Source organism: Trachypithecus francoisi, unplaced genomic scaffold (assembly GCF_009764315.1).
Source record: "Trachypithecus francoisi isolate TF-2019V2 unplaced genomic scaffold, Tfra_2.0 Lachesis_group1, whole genome shotgun sequence".
Classification (NCBI taxonomy): Eukaryota; Metazoa; Chordata; class Mammalia; order Primates; family Cercopithecidae; genus Trachypithecus; species Trachypithecus francoisi.
The window spans coordinates 155,414,653-155,428,634 of record NW_022681454.1 but is presented as its reverse complement, the minus strand read 5'-3'; the positions used below and the strand labels follow the sequence as shown (position 1 = coordinate 155,428,634).

Below are 13,982 nucleotides of genomic sequence, written 5' to 3'. Positions count from 1 at the left end.
CTTCAGAAAAAAACTAACTTGAACCTCAACCTTTAATTATATATAAGGTCAGCATTAAACCTCATGCTTTTTTTTTTTTTTTTTTTTTTGAGGCGGAGTCTCGCTCTGTCGCCCGGACTGGAGTGCAGTGGCCGGATCTCAGCTCACTGCAAGCTCCGCCTCCCGAGTTCACGCCATTCTCCTGCCTCAGCCTCCCGAGTAGCTGGGACTACAGGCGCCCGCCACTTCGCCGGCTAGTTTTTTTGTATTTTTAGTAGAGATGGGGTTTCACCGTGTTAGCCAGGATGGTCTCGATCTCCTGACCTCGTGATCGCCCGTCTCGGCCTCCCAAAGTGCTGGGATTACAGGCTTGAGCCACCGCGCCCGGCCAACCTCATGCTTAAGGAAGACTATAAAAGTACATTTCTGGGTTTAGTATAAACCGAGGCATTATGCCTTATGGCTGCTTGGTATACATTTCTCATATAGCTGCACTGCAGTTTTTCTCTATGGCTGTCGTTTATCAAACTTGCCTTGTAATTGTGTCATCATTTGATTTACAACTTTTGGACCTATAAATTATATTGTTAGATGAATACAAAACCATGAGATTTAGACAGTCTTGTTGAGTCATCCCTTTCATTATTATTTACTTGCTCTAATAATTTTTGGAGAAATTAAAAAACCTTATCAACCAAAGGTTCTTTCTGTTCCAGTGCAGATTGATAGAGAAGATGGGATTTATTATTGAATATGTATATCAGATTACATGTAGGCAGGCTCTCCTCCTGAAACTGAATCCTGGACAGAATTTCACATAAATTTGCAGAAAAAACAACAGTAAAGCTCTACTTTCACGCAAGACAAATGGATGCACCTTGTAGTTTCCGTACCTCCTGAGAAACTTTTGAATTTATTTTTGAGATATGTACTTATGATTCTACAGTGAAAAGTTCCTCAGATCTTCATGTAAAGTCAAATGTTGAGTCTATTTTGGGTCTATTGTGTTTTCAAAGATATGCCATGGCAAATGACATTTACTTCTTAGTGTCATTATGAAGATTAAATGAGTTAAAATCTGTAAAACACCTACAACAGTGGCGGCAATATGATTACTGTGTAAGTATTGTGTTAAAAATCTGTTTTATGCCTATGATTTCATAGATGTGGACAGCATATCTTTTTCTTTTTCTGTTTTTTTTTTTTTTTTTTTTTTTTTGAGAGGGAGTCTCGCTCTGTCGCCCAGGCTGGAGTGCAGTGGCGCGATCTCGGCTCACTGCAAGCTCCGCCTCCCAGACTCACTCCATTCTCCTGCCTCAGCCTCCCAAGTAGATGGGACTACAGGCGCCCGCCACCACCACGCCTGGCTAATTTTTTTGTAGTTTTAGTAGAGACAAGGTTTCACCGTGTTAGCCAGGATGGTCTCCATCTCCTGACCTCATGATCGGCATGCCTAGGCCTCCCAAAGTTCTGGGATTACAGCCTTGAACCACCGCGCCCTGCCGGTGGATAGCATATCTTCTATAACATGAATAGAAATAATAACTTTCTCATTGGCAGTCACATATTTGAATGATGTGAAAAATTAGTGGAGAAAATAGATTATTTGGTGTTAAAGAGCACTAAGAGATTTGTTCTTAATAGAATCACATGCATCTTTTGACTATATTTGATGCTATCATAGATTTACTTTTTTGTAATCTTTTTTTTTAAAGGTCAAATTTATTTTAAAAAAATGTATTTCATTTATTTTTACTCCCAAAAGTAATATAAATTCACGAATTACAAATCAACATTAACAATGTCTATAAAGCACAGGCTGCTACAATCAAAACTGTTAAGTCCTATGAAGCATAATATATAAGACATAATTGGCAAGGCATGGTGGCTCACATCTGTAATCTCAGAACTTTGGGAGGCTGAATGGGGTGGATCACTTGAGGTCAGGAGTTCGAGACCAGCCTGGCCAACATGCAAAATCCCGTCTATACTAAAAAGGCAAAAATTAGCCTGGCATGGTGGCATGTGCCTGTAATCCCAGCTACCCAGGAGGCTGAGGCAGGAGAATAGCTGGAATCTGGGAGATGGAGGCTGCAGTGAGCCAAGATCACACCACTGCACTCTAGCCTGGGTGACAGAGTGAGACAGCATCTCAAATAATTAATAATAATTAGCCAGGCATGGTGGCACACACTTATAATCCCAACTACTCCGGGGGCTGAGGCGTGAGAGTCCCTTGAACCCAGGAGGCAGAGGTTGCAGTCAGCCAAGATCATGCCACTATGCCACTGCCCTCCAGCCTGGGTGACAAGAGTGAAAATCTGTCGAAAGGAAGAAAGAGAGAAAGAGAGAGAAAGAGAGAGAGAAAGAAAGAGGAAGAAAGAGGAAGGAAGGAGGGAAGGAAGGAAGGAAGGAAGGAAGGGAGGGAGGGAGGGAGGGAGGGAGGGAAGAAAGAAGGAAGGGAGGGAAGAAGGAAGGAAGGAATAATGCATTTAAATTTTACCAGCAATTGTAGTATTGTGAGAAGATGGAAGGCCTTGCATGTCATGTGCAAATTATTTATAGGTAGGTTACCTGGAAAAAAAAATAATTAGGGAAATCACTTAATTTACAAACTGCTTAAGAGCATTAGCTCTCATATATTCTATAAAAGGCATGTCTTTTCATATGAAGTGTATTATATTTTCCTGAGTTTTACTCTAAGGATAATGATTTAAAAGACTATTAAATTCACTAAACATTAAAATAATGCATTTGACCAGTTATGGTAGCTAATATGTTAAATTGTATTTTGGGGGGGGAAATAAATTTATGGTTTTTATTTAGGTTGCTACACATTCTAGATCATCAATTTCACCATTGTATCATGCTTTGTTTTATTTTGTTGTGTTTTCTGCTAATGTTCGCTGCATCTTTGTGATTTGCTTTTGTGTTTGTGGCAGTGGTGGGAGGGGATGAAGAAAGGAAGTAATAGCTAAGCTGCACGTATGATCCAAGTGTGTTGTATTTGATTAAAATAATTACAACCTCAGAAACATTTTAATTAACATTCTCTCAGGGTTAAAAGAGCAAAGTCACCTGGATACTAGAACATCTTTATTGAAATTCTTTTTTTTTTTTTTTTTTTTTTTTTTTTTTTTTTTTTTTTTTTTTTTTGGAGACGGAGTCTCGCTCTGCCGCCCAGGCTGGAGTGCAGTGGCCGGGTCTCAGCTCACTGCAAGCTCCGCCTCCTGGGTTTACGCCATTCTCCTGCCTCAGCCTCCCAAGCAGCTGGGACTACAGGCGCCCGCCATGTCGCCCGGCTAGTTTTTTGTATTTTTTAGTAGAGACGGGGTTTCACCATGTTAGCCAGGATGGTCTCGATCTCCTGACCTCGTGATCCGCCCGTCTCGGCCTCCCAAAGTGCTGGGATTACAGGCTTGAGCCACCGCGCCCGGCCGAAATTCTAATACATAATCACATTTGCTGAACTAGAATATCAAACCATTTTTTTACTACTACTTAGATAGATTGGGAGACAGCTGCCAATTACAATGTGGCATATAAGTGACAAGTTATATCCTAAGTAGCAAAGTGTTTGGGGAATTAATTTTTAACTCACAATACTTCCCTTTTATTTCCAGTAAGATTAATTCCCAAAATTAATCAGTAAGCATGTCAATCAAATTAATCATGTTTTCACTCACTTTTTATTTAACTATTCAACAATGCTTAGGGCCATAATAAATTAAGCCAAATCAAATTTTCTGTGTGTAGAAAGCGAGGGCACGATAAAGGAACTAAGGTCTTGTAAAATATAATCACTTACAAACTAAAATAATCCCCTCTAAAACAAAAGGAACTACCACTACACACTTATTAGACTGACGAAAACCCAAAACACTGACGACATCAAATCCTGGCAAAGATATGGAGCAATAGGAAGTTTCACCCATTGCTTGCTGGAATACAAAATGGTACAGCCACTTTGGAGGAGACTTTGACAGCTTTCTACAAAACTAAATATATTCTTACCATATCATGCAGCAATCATGCTTTTTGATGTTTATTCAAATGAGTTGAAAACTTAAATCCATACACAGAAACCTTCACACAGATGTTTATAGCAGTTTTATCCACAATTGCCAAAACTTAGAAGCAGCCAAGTTGCCCTTCAACAGGTGAATGGATAAACTGTGGTACATTCATACAATGGAATATTATTCAGTTCTAAAAAGAAGTGAGCTATCAAGCCATGAAAAGACATGCTGGAAACAAACATTCATATTACTAAGTGAAAGAAGCCAGTTTGAAAAAATCTCCATACTGTATGATTCCAACTATATGACATTCTAGAAAAGGTAAAACTGTGGAAAACATTAAAAAAAATCAGTGGTTGCCAAAGGTTACAGGAGAAGGAGTGATGAATAGATGGAGCACGGAGGATTTTTAGGGCAGTAAAACTGTTCTGTAAATTATAGTATAATGGTAGATAAATGCCATTATACAATTGTCAGAATCCGTAGAATGTACAACACCAAGAACTTTAATGTACTTAAAGCATCATAAGTTGAACTATGGATCTGGGGTGATAATGGTATTCAATATTTCTTCATCAATTGTAACTATGATGTGAGATGTTGATAGCTGGGAAGATCTGCATGTGTTGGGGGGAAAGGGTATATGAGAACTCTGTAATTTCTGCTCAATTTTCTGTAAGCCTAAAACACTAAAAACCAAACTCTTTTAAAAAATGCCCCTGTATTTACAATAACCATGGCTCTTTAAACGCACTATGTTCTAATGTGGTGTGTGTAAGTGTATTTGTACCAGTGAATATCTAGAACTAGACTAGTACCTGAAAGATAGTAAGCTTACATTATTATATATAACTGTAGTACACTTAAGTAAAGTTCAAATAACACAATACAATTGACACTTTTTATCTTTTTGAAAATTAGGTAGATATTACAGTTTAGGTTTAAAGTTTTTTTTTTTAAATTATGTTCAGGCTACCTTTAACCAAGATAATTTGGATTCCTTCGTATACATAGTTTCACTACTTATAATTAATATAAACATGATAGCTTTCCACATTGAATTTGATTCATATATGCGTATTACATATGCATATTAAATACAACTGAAGTTTTGACATCTTTTTTATACTTTAAATACAAAATATTTGTCTAAAATATTTGTGTTTATTAGCAATTATTGAATAGTTTGAGGAAAAACAGTTTCTACATACATTATAATATACAAATGGAATTTATTCTAAATAAAAACAATACATTTTTATTCTTTGAGTTTCTAAGATTTCGGCTTATATTGGAATCAAACTAATCAAATTCTAAGAATAAATGTCAAAAAGATAAAACATGGTTTCCTTTTATGCTTTTGATTGAATCTTTTGTGTTGGAATGAATTGGTACTTTTTACTGGAGGATAGGAGGAAAGGATAAAAGTGTAATTTCAAAGAGATAAGAACAAATTGCAGCCTTTACAAAAACATATTATACTAAGCATAATTGATATAATCTATAATTTTTAGCACTATCATGTACTCAAAACTGACGGTTGTACTCTCAGATGTGTAAGATGTCATTGTCCTCAGTTCTGTGTGACTTGGAGAGGCATTGCCAGCTATACAGGTGCAGGCATTTGGGCGTCAGTGATTCCGCATCCTTGCAGGCCCTACAAGGCCAGATGGATTTTCCTTGCCCTTAGAATGACTCTGAGTCAAAAGTCAGCACAGTCCTAGTGATGCTGCATCCATGGGAAGGAAGATAATGTACAGATACCAATAAATAAGGATTTTTGTCATGTTCCTTAGTATATTCTTCATGTCTAGAACAGGAACAGCAGAGGAGATTTCATGCTGTTCTCCCAGAGCATGAAGTGAAATCGTTTCTTTTCTTTAGCTATGCTAATCTCATGCTGCCTGTCAATTAACTTGAGAAAATGATTCTATCAAAGTAACCACGTAAACAAACAAAAACTTATTCCCTTCCTACTTGCTGCTATTTTTGGACTTGGGGAGGGAGCACAATTTCTAAATGTCTACTCTTCTGTGTTAACCATGCTAGTTGTTTTCCTTTTCTATCAATAATTATTAAAAGGGTAATGCATATTTAATATTTCTAATTTGGAAATTAGAAATTATTTGATAATTAAGTATTACCCTATACAACCCATTGTAATGTAAAATTTGCACCATTTAGTCACTAGCATTTTTCTTTAAAGTTTAAATTTTTTCTTTAAAGTTACTAATTACCTCCAGTTTAAGGACTCCAATGGACACGTTTTGTTTATCTTGCTTTTACTCTCAAGTGTTTTACATTTCATCACACTCTGTTTCTTGAAAAGTTCTCTCCCTTTGGCTTTCTATTCAATACGTTCTGATAGTTCACCTGTTACCTCTTAGATACTACGTTTGTGTGTGTATGTGTGTGTGTGTTCTTTCTCCTTCTGTAATATAAACAGTGATATTGCCTAGGCTTTATTATTATATCTATCTCTCACTTTACAAATAATCATTGGACAAATTACAGAATTCATGCAATATTTAATTTTAACTATTAAATAAAATAGTCAAAAAGAAAAACTCAGTTCTGAAAATGAGAGAAGTAAAATGGATAAAAGGGAGATATGGCACGTATGTAAAAATAAATCTGCCCTTCTAGCTCTATAACCTTGAACAAGTTATTTCACATCTCTGTGCCTTAGTTCCTCATCTGTAAAATGGTAGTAATCATAATGATTTTCTTTTTGGGTTGTTGGGAAGATTCAATAAGTATAAAATGACTTAATATATGTAAAGTTTCTGACACACAGGAAGCCTTCCTTACATGTAATCTGTTATTAATAACAGATATACCTATTTATAACTAAAAATTCTATGACAAAAAATTTTAAACGAATAAATTTTTATACAAATTTAAATAATTGCATGCATATTGTACATATTTATAAAATATGAATGCCTTAACTGCAATGTTTTTTATGGTTATTTTATTTGGATTTCCAGCAACTACCTCAATTTCTGGACTGAAGAAGAGATTTACAACTATTTGGGGGAATGAAAGCATTCCCCAAATGCTCACACAAATCTGATCACACTGATTAGATTAGATCAAAATTAGAGTGGGGCAACCCAAACTCTATCCCTTTCTCCAGTTTTAAATATTAGTTAAAGATTTTCAGTGTTTAACTCCTATTTCCCATCCATCTCTCGCCAACATTCAGATCTCCCCATTGCCATTGGTCTAAGGTCAGCCCCCAGTTCCATATGGCATCCACTGGCAGTTGATAGAAATGAAGGCACTACAGGTCATATACAGAAATCCAAGGAAAGGCTATTGGATTGGTGTATAATCCTTTTCAGTATTTTTTTCATCACATATTTCTCTCCTTCCTGATGCACACCTGCACACACAGATAAATACACGTTCACTGTTTGAAGGCTCCCTTTGTGCTGCTTTCCCTGATACCAAAATTGCTAGCAATGGCTATGGATTTGATTACTTCTCTCTTTTGTCAATGAGTTTCTTGCTATTATGAAAACATATTCTTCTTCTTATTCTTTAGTGAGAACAGAATGATACAAAATTGACTTAATCTGCAGCACAAAGTTTACATTTTGTTGTGAAAAAGAACTTGTTGACAGGATTGCTAAAAACCAAAGTGCTGAACAACAATAGTAATTTCATTGCCTTTGAAAAATAAAGATAGTCTATCATCTCTTTGGAAGAGATTGTTTTCCATTTTGTCTCAAAAGAGAATGAGATTCAAATATTGTTTTGCAGCCCCATGCTTCTCTGACACATATTTAGATATCTTTAGACATTTTCTTTTAACATTGTAGATGCTCTTAAGCCTAATTGTCAAAATTGATCATAATTATAAAGTTAGGATTTTTTTCCTAAAAATATATTATAAAAAATCTCAACTAAGATAAAACCTATTATTTAATTTTTAAATTATTTATGCACTAAATTTTTGTATAATATATTTCATATCACATTTGCTATCAGCAATATGCATGCCATTTCAATATGGCATTTATAAAGATCTCATCATGAGGCCATTGTAAGTAAAATTATTTTCCTTCACATAAAATAATTATGTGAAAATATTATAGAATTTTTCTTTTTTCTTTATTTTTATTTTTATTTTTTGGATGCAGAGTCTCATTCTGTCATCCAGGCTGCAGTTCAGTGGTGCAATCTTGGCTGACTGCAATCTCCACCTCCGGGGTTCCAGTGATTCTCCTACCTCAGCCTCCTGAGTAGCTGGGATTAGAGGCACGTGCCACCATGCCTGGTCAATTTTTTTTAGTTTTACTAGAGATGGGATTTCACCATGTTGGCCAGGCTGGTCTTTAACTTCTGACCTCAGGTGATTTCCCCCGCCTCAGCCTCCCAAACTGTTGGGATTACAGACATGAGCCACTGCGCCTGGCCATTATTTACTTTTGAGAGACAGTAATCCAAGAAATTATTTTCACTAACTGTGATGTTCCCAGTATTGTCCTGGTTATTACATGGCAGATACTAAATATCTGTAATGCAGTCTTGCTTCAGTAAGCTTATGATTTAGCTGTGGAAAGGCAAACAATACTGTAAAATAAAAAGTGCAAATATATATCACATTATATACCAGGGACCCTAAACAAAGAGATGAATGAATATCAGAACAGTAAGAAAACACTATTAGAAGAATGCTAATATGATCTTAGTGTTATTAAGAAGTCAGAATTAAGAAAATGCATTTAGGCCGGGCGCGGTGGCTCAAGCCTGTAATCCCAGCACTTTGGGAGGCCGAGACGGGCGGATCACGAGGTCAGGAGATCGAGACCATCCTGGCTAATACGGTGAAACCCTGTCTCTACTTAAAAATACAAAAAACTAGCCGGGCGACGAGGCGGGCGCCTGTAGTCCCAGCTACTGGGGAGGCTGAGGCAGGAGAATGGCGTAAACCCGGGAGGCGGAGCTTGCAGTGAGCTGAGATCCGGCCACTGCACTCCAGCCTGGGTGGCAGAGCAAGACTCCGTCTCAAAAAAAAAAAAAAAAAAAAAAAGAAAATGCATTTATTTTTAGTTTATTGAGATGCTTCATACTGTTCTTCATAGTGTTTGTACTAATTTACATTCCCACCAGCAGTGTACAGGCAATCCTACTGCTGGATATATAGGCAAAAGATAGGAAATTAGAATATCAAAGAGATGTTTTCACTCTTATGTTTATCACAGCACTAGTCACAATAGTCAAGGTATGGAATCAACCTAAGTGTTCATCAGCAGATAAATGGATAAGGAAAATGTGGCTCATATACACAATGAAATATTAGTCAGTTATAAAAATGAATGAAATCCTGACATTTGCAACAACATGCTGGAACTGGTGGATATTATGTTAAGTGAAATAAACCAGGCATAGAAAGACAAATATCACATGTTCTCACTCATATATGGGAGCTGAAAAAAATATTTGAACTCATGGCTTTAAAGTGATGGTTACCAGAGGTTGGGAAAGAGTGGTGGGGGGGATGGCGGGAGAATAAAGATGGGTTGGTTAGTTGGGTACAAAATACAGTTAGAAGGAACTGGCCTTCTAATATGATCTAATATTCAGTAACAAAACAGGGCAATTGTAGTTAACAATAATTTATTGTATATTTCAAAATAATTAAAAGCTGGATTTGGAAAGTCCCTAACCTAAAAAAATCATAAATGTTTGAGGTGATAGATATCCCAATTACCCTGATTTTAATCATTGCACGTTGTATGCCTGTGTCAAAATACCACATGTAACCCATAAATATGTGCAGCCATTGTGTATGTGTAACAACTAAATTTTTTTTTAAATAATATAAATGTAAATATATATGTGTGAATGTCATCAATGCAAATCCAAATCTCTAAAACATATTTCAGATTTAAAATGTGGTATCATCTCTTGGAACCATATATACACATATATTTATATATATATTTAGTATATATAATAAATGTTTAAACACATATATTTCTATATGTATTTCTATATACTTATTTCTCTCTATATATGTTTAAGTACAAAATCCAGCACAATCTGATCCTTTGCCTTCAGCAATTGATTTCACCTCCTTATATCTCATTTTCTGCACTTAAAAAACTATCTAGAGAGTTTTATAGAGGTTTATCTAGAGACTTACAAAGAGATCTAGAGTAAGAATAAAAACTAAAACAATACATTTGAGCTTTGAAATAAGCTTCCAGCTGGAACTATCATTTTTTTATGTCTGTCATAGCATCTATATCTTTCTCATAAAGAAACCACACAGAAATATGTTGTTATCAGATGTAATAGAGATAAAAGTTTTCTATCCCATCATGGAAATAGCCCATTTCATTTTTCTTGTACAAGTCATAAATCGTGCAACACTAGAAAAGTAAAAATTATGTACATAGTATGTTATTCATAAAATAGCCTCTAAACATTAATTAAATAAACTATTTCTTTTCAATAATATTGCTTTGAAAATAACTAGTTCTTTTGTTACAGGAGATAAGTGCAAGACTACTGAATACAGCAAGATGAAAAATATGCTGTTAGATTTACAAAACCAAAAATATATTATGCAAGAAAATGAAAATCCTAATGACGACGACATATCTCGGAAGAAGCTATTGGTGGATCAAATGTTTAAATATTTTGATGCAGACAGTAATGGACTTGTAGATATTAATGAACTAACTCAGGTATGATTAGTGACTATATTAACAAACTTACTGAAACATAGCATGCACAGTATATTTACTTTTTCTGAATTTACTCTATAATGAAAAAAATGTATATTTGATCCATATTATTGAAAAGTATGTGAATAACAACATTTTATAACAAATTTGACTACATCATCAGCAATATTAATTTCAAGTAACATTGTGTGGTGTTTCACAGTTTAAAAAGAGATATCTACTTCTGGTAGATATCTATACCTTAAATACCTAAAGGAATTACAAGTTCTTTATCTTGTAGAATTCATAATATCTATCCTAGTATATTCTGGAGTTCACCCACTGTTTAACTTTCTATAAGTCAATAAAAGCTGATTTATCCAATATTCATGGGCACTAATGAACAATAATTGAGCACATTTATAACAAAGTGCATATAAATAGTTTAAGATAGTGTTGAGTCACTGATGTGTTCCAGTATTTCTTCAACAATTAAGGACCAATTACAGCATATTCAATTTGGTTTAGTAGTAGAAATATAAAATAAGAGACATGGGATTTCTTTAAAACTATGCACTGATTTTAGGGAATAATGAAGAGAAGAAGCCCAATTAGGCAATAGAACAATGATGACAGCACTGATGGATTTTGCTGACTTCTTGATGATCCCTATGATATATCTTTAGGTAGATTTTGCTCCTACCCTTAACAGTGGGATATAGGTTTGATATTTTTATAATATGGTATTCATTTTTTTCTGGTTAATTTTACTACTTATTTAAAAAATCTGGCATTGTTGAGTATCGGTCTTCTTAAACAAGTATTTCTAAGCTTTGCAATAGTGTAACTTACTTTAAAAACTTTTTCTCAAAGTAACATTGTGAGCAAATTGATGATAGGAATCATCATTCAAACTAATTAAAATTCATGTCATTTTTATTGTTTTTTCTAATGCAGTCTCACATTTATTTTGTAGTTACTAAGTCATAGGCATTGGAATTTAAGGAATTCAGAGTAAAATTGGAAGATATTTTGATTAAGATATCTTTGCTGTCATACACCTCATGATTTATTTTTTAAGAATAAAATGTATACTTTATAGCAATAAGAATACATAACTAGTTAATTACATTAAAATAAGTTTATAATTTAAGCATACCACTTTTATCTATGTGTGACTAACATATATACTGTTATTTTGAGGGCTTTTTTGCTTTTTATATTTTTAATTTTTATCAATTTTTTTTGTTGTTTTTGTTGTTGTTTTAGTTTTTATTAACATATCTGCATATAGCCACTGATTGAATTTAGAAAAAGGATCAGATCAAGTCTATCTGGTCTGCATTTGGACATCTAAATCCAAAGGAAAGACTGCTAGTTACTGGTGAAAGACAGTACACAGCACATTACTCATACATGTTTCAAGCTTCTGCCATGTTCAAGTTTGTATTAGTTTCCTAGGGCTCCCATAACAAAATGCCACAAACTGTGTGGCTAAAACAACAGAAATTTATTCTCCCAATCCTGGAAGCTGGAAGTTCAGAAACGTGGTGCTGACAGGGCCATGCTTCTTCTAAACTTGGAGGTTGGGGTGAGAGTCAGATCCTTTCTTGCTGCTTTCAGCTTCAGGTGGCCCTAAGCCTTCCCTTGCATTTGTGATGTTGTAGGAAAATCACTTCATTCTACCTCTATAGTCCTCCTGTTGTCCTCTCTGTGTGTTTATCTTTACCTAGTCTTGCCTCTTCTTATAATAACACCAGTATCACTGGATTAAGGGTTCACCCTAATCCCTTAGGACTTCATCTTAAATTATCTAGTTACATCCGCAATGATTCCATTTCCAAGTAAGACCGAATTCTGTGGTACTGGGGCTAAGGACTTTAAAGCTCCCTTGGGAGACACAATTCAACCCCTAATAAACTTTATTTGCTACAATGTTAGGTTTTGTTTCCTCAGCTATCTCTAATTTGACTTGCATTATGTCTGAAAAGTGTCCTTTCAATTCATGTGAAAGCTATGTTGTTGTGAGAGCAGAAAATGTCTTCATAATCATATTTATGTTTTGGCCAACAAAGAAATACATGAAAGTAACAGTCTGGGAAGGTTATGTTTACTGACTTCCTTCTGCATACATCCCATTCACCTACAGAGGGCCATTCTGATTACTTCTAAGTTTTGGCAATTATGAGTAAGGTTTTTATAAATGTCCATATGCAGATTTTTGTGTAGAGATAAGCTTTTAACTCCTTGGGATAAATACCAAGGAGCATGACTATTTAGTAATATGGTAAGAGGATGTTTAGTTTGGGAGGAAACCGCCAAAATGTCTTCTGACCTGGAAATACCGTTTTGCATTCCCGCCAGCAGAGGATGAGAGAGTTCCTGTTACTTCACATCCTCATCAGCGTTGACGTTGCCAGTGTTCTGGATTTCGGCCATTCTATTAGATGTGTAATGATATCTCATTGTTGTTTTAATTCTCATTTACCTGGTGAGATGATGTGGAACATCTTTTCACATGCTTATTTTCCATTTATGTATCTTCTTTGATGAGGTATCTGTTAAGGTCATTGACTTATTTATTGATTAGGTTATTATTATTATTATTATTACACTTTAAAAGTTCTCTGTATATTCCAGATACAGTCCTTTATTAGACATGCCTTTGCAAATATTTTCTCCCAGTCTGTAACTTGTCTTTTTGTTCATTTGATGCTGTCTTTTATGGAGCAGAAGTTTATTAAAATGTCAATGAAGTTCGGCTTATCAATTACTTCTTTTATAGACCATGCCCTTGCTATTTTATCTAAAAAGTCATTGCCACACAAAGTAATCTAGGTTTTCTCTTACTTATATTCTAGGAGTTTTATAGTTTTGCATTTTGAAATTAGGTCCATGATTCATTTTAAGTTATTTTTTTGTGAAGGATTCAAGATGTATGTTTATATTTATTTATTTTTATATGTGAATATCCAATTGTCCTGTACCATTTGTCAAAATAACCATCTTTGGTTTTTTTATTTCCTTTCTGCCTTTGTCAAAGATGGGTTGACTGAGTTTAAGAGGGTCTCTTTCTAGGCTTCCTATTTTGTCCTGTTCATCTGTTTGTTCATTATTTCACCAATAGCACAGAGTCTTGATTACTGTAGCCTTATAGTGAGTCTTAAAGTCAGGGAGTGTTCATCCTTCAACTATGGTTTTCCTTTAATATTTTTTTGACCATTCTGGGTCTTTTGTGCCTCCATATAAACTGTACAATCAGTTTGTTGAGATCCACAAAATAACTTGCTGGGATTTTAAT

The 13,982-nt window shown here is 34.9% G+C and overlaps 1 protein-coding gene across 2 annotated transcripts in view; it reads left to right on the top strand.

Annotated features, from left to right (window-relative positions):
• FSTL5 (follistatin like 5) overlaps positions 1 to 13,982 on the top strand; it is an 812,556-nt gene that overhangs the window by 394,384 nt on the left and 404,190 nt on the right. For both annotated transcript variants that reach the window (XM_033215581.1, XM_033215579.1), the window contains exon 5: positions 10,506 to 10,702. In XM_033215581.1, the coding sequence (XP_033071472.1) occupies positions 10,506 to 10,702 (197 nt within the window). The remainder of the gene's footprint in view (positions 1 to 10,505; positions 10,703 to 13,982) is intronic.